Here is a 14,423-nt window from a genome sequence, read left to right on the forward strand (position 1 = left end):
GAGAGAGAGAGAGAGAGAGAGAGAGAGAGAGAGAGAGAGAGAGAGAGAGATTTCCCTCAGATTACACAGATCCACAAAGAATTCGAAAACAACCCAATTTTGATAAACCCCCATATCTACTGGGTGAAATTCCACAGTGTGCCATCACAGCTGCAAGATTTGTGACCTGTTGCCACAAGAAAAGGGCAACCAGTGAAGAACAAACACCATTGTAAATACAACCCATATTTATGCTTATTTATTTCCCCTTGTGTGCTTTAACCATTTGTACATTGTTACAACACTGTATATATACATACTATGACATTTGTAATGTCTTTATTGTTTTGAAACTTCTGTATGTGTAATGTTTACTGTTCATTTTGATTGTTTATTTCACTTTTGTATATTATCTACCTCACTTGCTTTGGCAATGTTAACACGTTTCCCATGCCAATAAAGCTCCTTGAATTGAAATTGAATTGAATAGATAGATAGATAGATAGATGCATTGTCCTATAAGAGAGGCAGGGATCATTTTCTTGAGTACTTCTTGTGAGCTTGGTAGTGAGCTGGGTTTGATCTTGTGAATGTTGTGAAATGGAAGAATAGTGCCCTGTTGTTAATAAGATATGGTTGGGATTCAGATCTTAAAGCTTTTGAAATGGTCTTTTAACCCAAACTGTTTATTCACCTTTTATAAAGGGCAAATATTACATAAGTAGTCAATTCAATAATATTAATGAATGTATGTTTTTGTTTCTCATTGCAGTTAAAAAAAACTATTCTGAAGGTTTGATGTGACATACATCACCATTCAGAGCTATTTATTGGAGTTGAGAATAAAACTATTTCCAGCAAGTAAACTGAATTAGGCTCTGTTAAGGAACCACAATGTGTCACATGCTAAACATGTTACACCAGTGAGTTTGCATGATAGCAGTGAATTCATGAGATCATGTTGAAAGCAAATTCATAACCAAGTGACCTCACATTCCTCTTCACAGTTTAGTGTACCGTTTGAATAATGTAGGAAATAGACATGTATAGAGGGCTGTAGCCTATGTCATTGAGACACTTCTTTCATAATGTAAGCCTATCACTGATCAAATGAAGCTGTCAATTTTGTCATTATCATTTTTGGACCTTAGTACAGGAAATAGCTTAACATGAACGAGACGCTCAATAAAAAACACCCAGAATTGAGTGGATTGAAATAAGTTATGTCTTGTGGACACATTTTTACTGCATAAATCAAGTAAAGTTATAGTTCCTAATCACACGCATAATCACTCGTTTTCCCCTCCTATTCATGGGATTCAATTGTCGTAAAAAGATCATTGGTTCCATGTACAGCATTTCAAGCATGACTGGATTCCACTTGAAGTTAAGATCTAAAAAACTGTAATTTGCCAAAATTACAACCTCCTCACCAAGGATCAGGTGTCTTGTAATGGTGGAGTGAGGACTGCGGAGGGCCCAGCCTCAAGATAAGGATTTTTTTACTTCAGGATAAAAGGAGAGAGAGAGAGAGCGAGAGAGAGCGAGAGAGAGCGAGAGAGAGAGAGAGCAGATGAATGGAAGGGGTAGAAGAGAAGGGGATATGTATGAAGGAGAAGAGACAAGGTACCTGAGGAATGGAGGCAAAGTGAGAGATTAAAATAGGTTAACATATTAGCACAAAAAAAAAGGATGAAAGAGAGAAGGGGTGGAGAGAGAGAGAGAGAGAGCAACACACAAACACACACACTTCCACTAATTAAATCAAAACCTATGGACTAATTACATCACTCAGTGTGGCATGTCATAGCTAGATTTATTTGTGATGGTGTGTACAGAATGCCTACAGAAAACCCACTGCAATGATTTTACAGTACACTCAGGCTCAGGAAAACCATCAAAGCATATTAATGTTGTATTTTTTTTACCGTCTATTTTTAGGCTTTTATGCATTCATTAAATCATCCAAAAAGTATCCCACTGCCAACAGTTTTAGACCATATTTTTGTTCATTCCATTTTCTTCTGAAAAATAACAACTGAGTAGTTATAGGACTATACCTCTTCCTCTTGACCAGGGACGCTGCTCTGCCTGCAATGCAGTCTGGGATATCACATCCATTAACGTTATCAAAGGCAGGCCTGTCAATCAGAAGAGACAATGGGGATAGTGAAGAGGACACGTCTACAGACAGAGGCCTATTCATATAGCAAGGAACATCAACTCTGCAGTCATAGAGCAAAGGCCAGGGCTCAGCTCTACCCCTCCACTTAAAGAGTTGAGACCTGGATGACTACATATAGGCATTACACCCATTATCAGTAGATCGGACACTAGAGCTGGGCTCATCCCATCTCATCCGCCTGTTTAAAGTGCACTTTGGAAATGGCCTCATGATAAAAGAAAACTGAAACTGTAACTTTACCTTTCCTCCAGAACTCTGGTATTTGTCGTGGATATAAAGTAAGCAAATTCGGACTGCAAAATGTATTTGTGACATTGTCTTTGAAGAGCCCTTACAAGTGAGTTTTACTGTATCTTCTGTTTGCTTTCCACACCTTTCTAATGCATTTCTAAACCCAACTAAATAACCTTTAGCCCAGAGCGGTGTGGGACTGTATGTTCATGTCGCGTCTGTAAGTGTTTTGTCCACACATCAGAGCAGAGCTGTAGAGACAAGGCTGCCAACAACTCCTGGTCTTCTCCGTCAACATCTCAGACAGGGTAGCATGTTGGGACTAAATGCAACCATCTATATCCTAAACAGTGAAAGACACACGTCTGCTGTCATGCACCATAGCTATGCATGATCAATCAAATAATCACATTACTGTGATCCTAATCTCGGCACCCAAGCCAAATCCGATACTCGATGTCACGACTCACGAGAGACTACTGTAAACACAAATGCAAATGTTTTATAAACTCCAACCCTTGGGGGACTTAATGGAAATGACCTTACCTGCTCTGACTTGTGACCCTGTCCTGATACAGCATTGCTACAATACACAGTGAACAATCTACTTTGGTCCCACTAAAATACCATTAGTGTACATCTTTTAGGCAGCAGTTATCAACAATCTAGTCTGTATATAGAGATTCCAGACATTTACATCTGTGTAATAGAGCACCTTTACTTCAAACACCCTGAAGATCTAAAGAGCCTGAACAAGTCACCCTCTCCAAACTGTGAATGGTAGGATCCACCTGTCTTGTGACCTGGATCAGAGGCAGGGTCATGCCACCCTGTGGTCCCTACAGGGGGAGCTTAGTCTGTGGCCACCCTACACCCTGTCCATGGACATCAAAGGACATATCCAAAAACATGGGGAAGATAGACAGAGACAGAAAGATAGTGACTTAAACAGAACCTCTGTCTTATGCTATGTTTGTTGATGTTTTTCCAGAGAAAAATAATAATTTATACATAATTGAGGCTGATGATAACAGAAAACAAATTTGATTGAATTAATAGAATATTCCGCAAACTGCCCAAGGTCAAGAGGCGGAAAACAACTAGTGAGAAGATAGACATCTTTGACGTTAGATCCATGAGCACAAGACCCAACCAACCTCTGACTGTTGATAATTGGAAATATCTTCTTCTCAGCTCAGTCAACCTGAGAGACTAAATACAGGTCTTCAATTAACTGCTCTGATAGGTTTCAGCTTATGTTCTGTCGAGGCTTGACAGCATCTCATCTTAAAGTGCTAAGATGATGTTGAGGAGTTGCCCCCTGCAGGGTCTTAGTTACTGTACCTGGACATTCCCGTCAACTGTGCTTTAGATTTAACAGGGTCCGTACAACACACACTGAGATGAAGAGGTTGGAGTAAACAGTCCACGAGCCACTTAAGGCTGAATTAAAGGGTTGGCTTTGATGGAATACTATGAGGAAAATAAGAAAAATGATAAAGCCTCAGGATGTGATCTATCCATCAACAACTGTTTCTTAAAAAAATATACTGGCCACGTTCGGAAGTCATTCATTCCTTTTATAAAAGATAGCAACTAATATTTTCTCGTTTCTTACTTTCCCGCCTTCCTTTTCAATCATCAACTCCTCCTGTTTTAACCTTTATCTTAGTCAAGTCTTCAGAAGCCGCCCTTATTAGTATAGCAGAAGTTCTGGATATCCAGGACCAGACTTCACCAACAATCTCTTTGAAGAGAGAAAGAGATGCCTGTGAACTGTAGAGGAGTTGGTACCATCTCTCTTTTCACACCCACAGCAACAGCCACCTATCCAGTTCCGAATGGAGTCCTAGTAGCATAACTCTTGTGTAAACAGGAGGTGTGAGATCCCAGCAGGGTCTTTGGCATCACAGGGCCTCTCCTGCTGTGACTGAGTAATGGGATGTGGAAAACAGATCACAGGGCTGGTCTGAGGAGCCTTGAGTTCAGTGTTTTCACTACACTATATGGGAGGAGGGCCTCAACTTCTACTCCAAGGCTAGGGTCTGACCTGCCGTTACCACCCCAGACATGAAGGGGTGTCTTTGGGGTGGTCTGGAGGGCCGCGAGCCTCTCTACTGGACCTCCCTGGGCTTCAGATCTGAGAGGGCATAATGACTAACCCAGACAACATGTGTCGACGGCTGGCAGGTTTATGAGGCTGGTGACACATGATGAGAGGACCTGTAGAACCAGATTAAATATGCCAGCCTAGCCAATCAGTATAACTGATGTTGAGAGCTAACCCTAACCAATGACAACATTGTGGGAGCCAAAGGTTTCAATTCTTCCCATGTTACTGTACATGAATCATTGAGCATAACAGCTACATTATACAAACCATTTCACTGTACTTGAGCTATGGGAAATCATAGGAAATCTTACATATACTTTACATACACATTTATATCAGTGCACAGTAGTAAATTGAGTCTCACCAGAATATGTACTGTAAGGGATAATCAACGAGGGGCTATGCGTTCTCTGGAAAATAATGAAAGACTTGGAAGGTGTGTTCCACGACGCACTAACGGAGTGGAACTAACCTTCCACTGAGTTGCATTATTTTCCAGATAACACATAAAGCCCTGAGTTGATTAATCCCTTTTATACCATGGCTATAATCTAACACATTTACCACTAGAAATGTGTTCATTATTAGAAATGTGTTCATTTTACCGGTAGAAATCTGTTCAACATCCACTGAAATATCTAGCAAGTTTACTAGATAGCAACAGTAGTTGCCTTGGTAACCAAACAAACAGACTTGCTAGTTTAGCTAACCAAACCATCAGTCTTAGCTTGATATTATGAAAATCGTATTCAACAATGCCAATAATGTTTTAATTTGACAAAAGCACTATAGCCATTGAATTCTACCGTGCTGATATACAGTGCGTTATAGGGAAATAACGCACGCTCTAGAAGTCCCTTCAAGCTAATCAGAAATTAGAATTCAACAACGGCATGGAATTCGACTGGAAACATAATGTAGTCAAAAGGTGTGTGTAATCTGTCAACATTTGTATCTGAGACATACAGTATCACCTGAGACATTTTTAGGATTGAGGAGACAGTAATAGTTTAATCTGGGGATGTCCCCATCCACACACCCTGATCAAACATCGAATGGTTTAAAAAGACACCGGGTTGAAAGAGAATTGACCCTCCCAGCACAATTACTATGCATAATACATTCCAAGGGTACTAGGATGGCATTTTAGAATACTACTGGCCCAGTTTTACTTGAAACTAGTCTTGCGATCCAAATCTCCCAGGCTGCACAGAAGTTGATATAGTCTACTCAAAGGGTTCTTCTTAGAACATGTAACCTATGAAATGGAAAGATTTGTCCAGAGTCAACAAGAAAAACAAAAGAGTACAGTTTTATATTCACTTTCAACACTAATCTCCTTAGTTGAAAGAACTAGCCAGCCACACCACCTCGATCTATCAGCAGACCCTTTCCTTTGAGTCATTAGAGTTCCTGTCTCTCCTTTGGTAAGAGTCTCACTGGGGTTTGGCCAGGCCTTTGAGACTCAGCTTAACCTTGTATCAAGGGGCTAAGATCCCCATAGCAGAATAAAGTGCTGGGATTTCTCCCTCTGAAATACTGTCAGCCAATTAGCATTGTGAACTCTGCCCTCACATCGGAATGTTAATCCCCGATTGGCCGTCGTGTAAACATACCCGGACAAAGAATCATGTTAGGTAACCAAAACCCACCACCAACCAATACTGTTGGTGATATAGTTGATATAGTAAGAGAAGGACAACTAGGGGCCTGGGGAGGGAAAAAAATTGTTCACAGAGGGGAAATAGTCAGATTTGCTATTAAACATGAGAAAGAGGTAAGTGATATCCCCTTTTAGAGGCCTACCTGCAACATCAGAGGAAGAGTATACAGTTGAGAGAGAGAAGGAAGGAAGGAAGGAAGGAAGGAAGGAAGGATGGATGGAAGGAAGGAAGGAAGGAAGGAAGGAAGGAAGGAAGGAAGGAACGAAGGAAGGGGGACAAGAGGTGAATATGATTGGCATGCATACTGCTGGCCAACCAAGCATAGCAGAAAGTCTTGACGGTACTTAGTTGATCATTGGCGTCTTGGCTCAACCATTTCATTACAGAAGCATTATGGGATTGGCCTTACTCAGTTATAAATGTGGTTTGGTTCCCTAATTGCCCAGACCACTTCAAATGTGCCTATTGATAGAAGTCATAAGTCCCAATACTAAACTAATGCTTTTCTATTTTCAATCCATCAATTTATTTGTAATAACTTAAAAGTGACATATAATCTAATACTGTGCTTCAGTGGTGGATAATGTCGTAATTGGATTACGTTTAATTCAATAGAAGATTGCATAAAGACAATTGTTATGGCATAGTAAAGCAGGGGCTAAATGTGGTCCATGTGAAGCATTACAATGCAACTTCATCCAGTATTAATCCCATACAGTCACAGAACTGTATCCTGTGGACCTAACATATCTACCAATAGCTTTTAGTTAAGATGTATTCCAGTGCATCAGAATCTTGATCAAGCAAGTGTTTTTAATCTGAGCCGGCAATACATTTTGCAATCCGCTCCAACCACTGACAGTAAACGGCTGAGACACAAAGCAGCCATCGGGGGCCAATCTGAGGGGGGTATGTGGGGTGGCTCGAGAGCGTCACTGGGTCTTTGTGAGACCGATGACTCCAGAGAGGGTGGAAAGTGACAGGCTGCAGCTCCATGCCTAATAAAGCCAGAACAAAGCGAGCAGCGGCCAGAGCAAACAGCGTGTGCACACACACACACACACACACACAGCCCCAAGTCAACGGCTGTCCAGTGAGGCCTCTTCTGTGAAGCCAAAACAGCCAAACACACACTTTCACTGGTCTTGGACAATGGAAACCCATCCCCCAACGTATCACGCACGCACGCACGCGCACGCACACGCACACACACACACACACACACACACACACACACACACACACACACACACACACACACACACACACACACACACACACACACACACTCTCTGACTGTTCTAGATGACCTGTACTGTTATTAGAGCATGTTTATCTCTGTAATAGTCTGGTTTAAAAAAACACATGACAAGGCAGAAATGAGAATGTTCCCCCAGGGCCTAATTTCAGGAAGTGAATGTCTGTTTTGACAGTCCCTTCAACACCCTCCTTCATGGTGCACCCAAGGGCAGGGTGCAGGTGAGGCCCCTACTGGCTATACTCTCACTGGATAGGGGTGTTATGGTAGCTCTGACGAGAGACGGACTGATCCATCACAACCAACCATGCTAATCTATCATGCATCAGGCTGCAAGCCGAGTGGCTTTCTTAAAACACACTTCTGAGAAAAGAAGGCAAACAGAAGAGCTTCTGATAATGACCCCCCAGCTCCCATTAACACTATCAAAGCAAATACAGATTACCTCTCTGATCATTAGGATATTGGTAATTGTACAATTATGAACCCTGTAAGGTGGAGATCCCGCAAATGTGAACTTCCCTTTACGATTCTTCATAAAACTAATTGCGTTAGTTTGAAACATTTGAGTTTACCATTTAAAAATGGAGCCAGGCAGTCATGGTCACCAAGCGCTGAGAAATAAAGGAACAAACATTGTATGGCAATTCATAGGAAAAGTTACTTAAGTGATAATGCTCAAGAGGCCGGTGCTTGGAGGATATATTGGCACGGGTGTTGTTGTTAGCAAACCGTGCCAATATATCCTCCAAACATTGGCTTCGGGGGCATTATCCCTTTTATACAACGGGTTACCAACATATTCAAATAATGATTGACATATTTTCATAAAAACATAATTTGTATGAATATATTCATTCTATTTCATGCTTCCACAAAATATAGCACTGACACAGATCTAGGGTTGCTACCCTAGCTGGCTGGTCGTTCATTCTATCGGTTAGGTTGCCAGAGACCCAGTAGTTTAGTCTTTTTGTTCGATATCTATGGACGCAAGCCAGTCTTTCGTTCTAAATGTTACATCGCCATGCTGTCTGGAAAACGTTCTTATCCCTTGCTTGCTAGCTAGCCAACTTCCATTAACACAGTCACATCAAACAGTGCAGCCAGAATAACAGAAATGAACTGCATTTGCATAACTGTTTTCTAGTGACATTTATTTGGATACATCCAAAACAATGAGCTAATGATACACGATTTTGTCCCGCACAGACAATTTGATCTCTTGCAAGGACACGGTTGTCACTAGTTACCACAGCCACAAAGTCCCTGCCTATTTCTACTCTTTCTTCTCTTCTTAAAATCTGATTTTAAACCTAACCTCAGCCATAGCCTTAACAACACTGCTAACCTTATGCCTTACCCTTAAATTACGACCCAAAAACTTTTTGTTTCCAATTTTTTTTTAATGAAATACCCACGTTGACTTTGTGGCTGTGGTAACTAGTGACAACTCCAGGACACAGTTCAGAGGAGCTAGACAACTACACTAACACAATCACTTCAAACGGAATCTGGAAAAACAGCAAACTAGCTGTGTTTCATTTTGTTTGACCTGTTTTTCTATTGAAATGTATTTGTATGTATCCATAAACATTATGCTGATTCATGATTTCGACTGGCTGAGAAAAGTTGCCTGCCTGTCCATCTCGTCCCGGCACTTTCATTACTATGAAACAGTTGGAAATCTAATTTCCATATTGAAACAACGTTACAGATGTCAGAGAGACAGACAGCACGTTTTATACAAGCCGCCACTGTTGAAAACGAAATGCTAGTCTAAAAGAAATGGGAGATAATGTCTAGATGCTTTTTACAGTAGAGATCAAGTTCATAAATTGCCTGGCTGGGCTGATGCGACGGTGGATTGAGCAGTGAGATGGAACATTAAATAGGCATTTCAATGTAGCCTTAGTGGGTGGTAACATGTGGATTAGACACCGGCTGGAACTCGGTTTTAACCAATCAGCATCCAGGATTAGACCCACCCGTTGTATAATATGCCATAAATAACAGAACATTCCATGGTTTCTTGACATATTCAATAAATATCAATAAAACACGATAAGAAGGTTAACCTTTAAAAAGGTAAACTTTTTCATGTTGCTGACATGGAAAGTCATAAAATCCTTTGTCGTTAATCTCTCACAACTTCATGGCAATGATAGTTTTATGCCATATTACATCACCAGACATTGCAACTATTTATGTAAATAAATATCATATTCCATCTTTTTCTGAGATTTCCAGATCGAAGAACAGATATGGCCACAGACATGGGACTTCTGCAAAGAGATAATACATTCTGGTAAAAGTAACACTGTAATGTCATTAAGGCATGTTGTCGAGAAAAGCTAAATATATAGAAAAGTAAATCTTTCCAAAAGTATAGTTCTTTCCATTTTATTTAAGGATATTCACAAGTTATGCTATAAAAAAATACAAGTAACAATATTTCTTAACAAAACATTCAAGTGCAAAATGGCTTTCATTTTGTGCCATACTATGGATCAAGTACTAATACATTTACGCCAGATTCCATGTCTATCATCGTCTCCCAAAGTTCTCCCTGATCCAATGGGCATGGGGCATGCCTATGTGTCCAGTCATTCCTGGTCCATGTGTGCACTGCAGTGCTGCAGAATCCCACAGAAAACACACGATTAACATTCCCAGGACCATGAATAATCCTAGGGAATGTTCTGTGGAACATTTAAAGTCTCCCGGTTCCAGCCTCTCATTCGGCATGCTCCGTATAGTAGTTTAGGGCTCTGGCCAGGGCTGATTGAAGGATCGGTCACTGGGCATCCATCTTTGAATCAGCAATGGATATTAGACTTATGATGGGCATGATCCTCCTTGAACCCTTCCGGCTAACTCCTCTGCTTGCCAACTCCACTAGCCAGCAAGCTACATCCAATTCTATAGATCCACTGACCATTGGTCTTTGTCCAATTCTATTGATTCCATGGATGCTTTCTCCAGTCCTATTGGCTTATGTAGATGCAACCAATGTTATCAAACCAAGCATCATTCATTAGGACACTGCTGTAGTCCTTCGTGATTGTTCGATTGATCTATGTGACATCTTTAACACAGATTACCACCACACTTGTAACAACACACATCCTCCATGTTCAGAGGAACATGCTGGTCTGGTATAATCTGGTCCCCTCTATAGGGACATGCTCTGAGGGACAGCAGTGTCACAGTAGGGCCAGTCTGGTCAACCCCAGGCCCAGGGTGGTGAGTAATGTCATCCAGTAGCAGCTCCACGCTGTCCTCACAGGGGCCTGGGGTGGGGCTGAGCTGTAGGCCTGCTGCCTCATGGCAAACACAGCATTGGTGTGGTTGGTGGGGACCTCCACGTTGCAGATCATACCCTCACAGCACGACACACACTCCTACAAGAGCGAGAGAGAGAGGGAGAGAGAGGGAGGGAGAGGAGAGAGAGCGGAGGAGTGAGCGACAACAAAATCAAAACACAAGGGCAGCAGTAATGACAAATACTTTTCAGCTGATTCTACAAATTCCTGAGTAGACAGATGATGGTGGGTTATTGAGGATGGGTTTTGGTGTATGGACTTACTGTGTGACCCATGTCCCTGTGATGTCTACAGCCTGAAGCGTGACACACCTCTCTGGCAGCACACTTTTTGGTCACAAACTTGGTCTTGCCATGACTGGTGAAGTGGTGCACTGTCATACAGAACTGTGTATCTGAGGAAAGGATAACAAAGAAATATACATTACTCAACTGGTTAGCTGGCTTGACATGGGCCGGAGCTGTCCAGAGCGCCATATTTTTGGGGAACTGCATCCCAGCTCTGCTATAAAACAAAGTGACCTATCACGGCCCAGATTCAGAGACAGAGTCAAAAAATGGTTGATCAAAGCAGAATAAAAGCGGGATCTGCAGTGATAAGCAATGGCGAGTGGGCATTTATATCCTGATTCCGCTTTGTTTAAGTTTATTTGCCGCTAGTCTGTGAATCCGGTGTATACATGCCAGTAGACTGTTAGAGTTTGAGAATGCGCAGTTTGAGAATACGCCAGCCTGAATGCCCAGGATGCACTGTTACAAGCTGTCAAATAAGGGTTCGTACGGTCATGACAATCCTGGAAAAGTCGTTGAATTTTAATATTGTGTTTACCTTTAAAAATGTAAAAAAATAATATCAGCCATGATTAGAATGAGGCCTTCCCTTTAGCGCGTGCGTCTCTGTGTGTGTGCTGTGCATCATCTGTGTGTATGCTAGTGCAAGTGGGCAGTTGCCCGATGAGAGAGACATTTCAGCAGCAGGTAGTCTATCATTATTTTATAGGCTAACTAAACTCAGCAAAAAAAGAAACGTCCTGTCACTGTCAACTGCGTTCATTTTCAGCAAACTTAACATGTGTAAATATTTGTATGAACATAACAAGATTCAACAACTGAGACATAAACTGAACAAGTTCCACAGACATGTGACTAACAGAAATTGAATAATGTGTCCCTGAACAAAGGGGGGGGGGGGGTTCAAAATCAAAAGTAACAGTCAATGCAGCTGGTGGCCACACCAGATACTAAGTACTACAGTGCATCTCCTCCTCATGGACTGCACCAGATTTGCCAGTTCTTGCTGTGAGATGTTACCCCACTCTTCCACCAAGGCACCTGCAAATTCCCGGACATTTCTGGGGGGAATGACCCTAGCCCTCACCCTCCGATCCAACAGGTCCCAGACGTGCTCAATGGGATTGAGATCCGGGCTCTTCGCTGGCCATGGCAGAACGAACACTGACATTCCTGTCTTGCAGGAAGTCACACACAGAACGAGCAGTACGGCTGGTGGCATTGTCATGCTGGAGGGTCATGTCAGGATGAGCCTGCAGGAAGGGTACCACATGAGGGAGGAGGATGTCGTTCCTGTAACGCACAGCGTGGAGATTGCCTGCAATGACAACAAGCTCAGTCCGATGATGCTGCGACACACCGCCCCAGACCATGATGGACCCTCCAACTCCAAATCGATCACGCTCCAGAGTACAGGCCTCAGTGTAACGCTCATTCCTTCAACGATAAACGCGAATCTGACCATCACCCCTGGTGAGACAAATCCGCGACTCGTCAGTGAAGAGCACTTTTTGCCAGTCATGTCTGGTCCAGTGATGGTGGGTTTGTGCCTATAGGTGACGTTGTTGTCAGTGATGTCGGGTGAGGACCTGCCTTACAACAGGCCTATCAGCCATAACTGTGACCTTAATTGCCTACCGTCTGTAATCTGTCTTAACGACCGTTCCACAGGTGCATGTTCATTAATTGTTTATGGTTCATTGAACAAGCATGGGAAACAGTGTTTAAACCTTTTACAATTAAGATCTGTGAAGTTATTTGGATTTTTATGAATTATCTTTGAAAGACAGGGTCCTGAAAAAGGGTAATTTCTTTTTTTGCTGAGTTTATATAGCCAATTCAAAACGTAACCAGCCATACTACAAGCTATCTCGCTAGATAACTACACTGCTCAAAAAAATAAAGGGAACACTAAAATAACACATCCTAGATCTGAATGAATGAAATATTCTTATTAAATACTTTTTTCTTTACATAGTTGAATGTGCTGACAACAAAAACCACACAAAAATGATCAATGTAAATCAAATTGATCAACCCATGGAGGTCTGGATTTGGAGTCACACTCAAAATTAAAGTGGAAAACAACACTACAGGCTGATCCAACTTTGATGTAATGTCCTTAAAACAAGTCAAAATGAGGCTCACGTGTGGCCTCCACGTGTCTGTATGACCTCCCTACAATGCCTGGGCATGCTCCTGATGAGGTGGTGGATGGTCTCCTGAGGGATCTCCTCCCAGACCTGGACTAAAGCATCCGCCAACTCCTGGACAGTCTGTGGTGCAACGTGGCGTTGGTGGATGGAGCGAGACATGATGTCCCAGATGTGCTCAATTGGATTCAGGTCTGGGGAACGGGCGGGCCAGTCCATAGCATCAATGCCTTCCTCTTGCAGGAACTGCTGACACACTCCAGCCACATGAGGTCTAGCATTTTCTTGCATTAGGAGGAACCCAGGGCCAACCGCACCAGCATATGGTCTCACAAGGGGTCTGAGGATCTCATCTCGGTACCTAATGGCAGTCAGGCTACCTCTGGCGAGCACATGGCCCCCCAAAGAAATGCCACCCCACACCATGACTGACCCAGTCAGAGGTAGCGGTCCTGCTGCTGGGTTGTTGCCCTCCTACGGCCTCCTCCACGTCTCCTGATGTACTGGCCTGTCTCCTGGTAGCGCCTCCATGCTCTGGACACTACGCTGACAGACACAGCAAACCTTCTTGCCACAGCTCGCATTGATGTGCCATCCTGGATGAGCTGCACTACCTGAGCCACTTGTGTGGGTTGTAGACTCCGTCTCATGCTACCACTAGAGTGAAAGCACCGCCAGCATTCAAAAGTGACCAAAACATCAGCCAGGAAGCATAGGAACTGAGAAGTGGTCTGTGGTCACCACCTGTAGAACCACTCCTATATTGGGGGTGTCTTGGTAATTGCCTATAATTTCCACCTTTTGTCTATTCCATTTGCACAACAGCATGTGAAATTTATTGTCAATCCGTGTTGCTTCCTAAGTGGACAGTTTGATTTCACAGAAGTGTGATTGACTTGGAGTTACATTGTGTTGTTTAAGTGTTCCCTTTATTTTTTTTGAGCAGTGTATTTAGCTATAAGCATTAATGTTGTTGACTCTGTTGCCTTTCCACCAGCACCGTTGAGAAAAGAAATTGACACGGTTGGGATTCCCCTCTAGACATTTAAGGGCTATATCCGACAAATGTAAACAAAATGTTTATTATCTATATATATCTTTTTAAAATATCTTTATTGGCATTTTTTACAATCATCAGCAAAATAAGACAATTAGATAATGCCATGCGCTTTCTTCCTGTCCTACAGTTACAAATAACAACATCTCCATTCAGATTATTTAAAA

The 14,423-nt window shown here is 42.3% G+C and overlaps 1 protein-coding gene across 3 annotated transcripts in view; it reads right to left on the reverse strand.

Annotated features, from left to right (window-relative positions):
• Nucleotides 1-8,230: 8,230 nt before the first annotated feature.
• LOC129821185 (ly6/PLAUR domain-containing protein 6B-like) overlaps nt 8,231-14,423 on the reverse strand; it is a 53,990-nt gene continuing 47,797 nt past the window's right edge. For all 3 annotated transcript variants that reach the window (XM_055878543.1, XM_055878542.1, XM_055878541.1), the window contains 2 exons: nt 11,020-11,150; nt 8,231-10,834 (listed from right to left, as the gene is read on the reverse strand). In XM_055878543.1, the coding sequence (XP_055734518.1) occupies nt 10,637-10,834; nt 11,020-11,150 (329 nt within the window). In that variant the 3' untranslated portion in view covers nt 8,231-10,636. The remainder of the gene's footprint in view (nt 10,835-11,019; nt 11,151-14,423) is intronic.

Source organism: Salvelinus fontinalis, chromosome 23 (assembly GCF_029448725.1).
Source record: "Salvelinus fontinalis isolate EN_2023a chromosome 23, ASM2944872v1, whole genome shotgun sequence".
In the NCBI taxonomy this organism is placed as follows: domain Eukaryota; kingdom Metazoa; phylum Chordata; class Actinopteri; order Salmoniformes; family Salmonidae; genus Salvelinus; species Salvelinus fontinalis.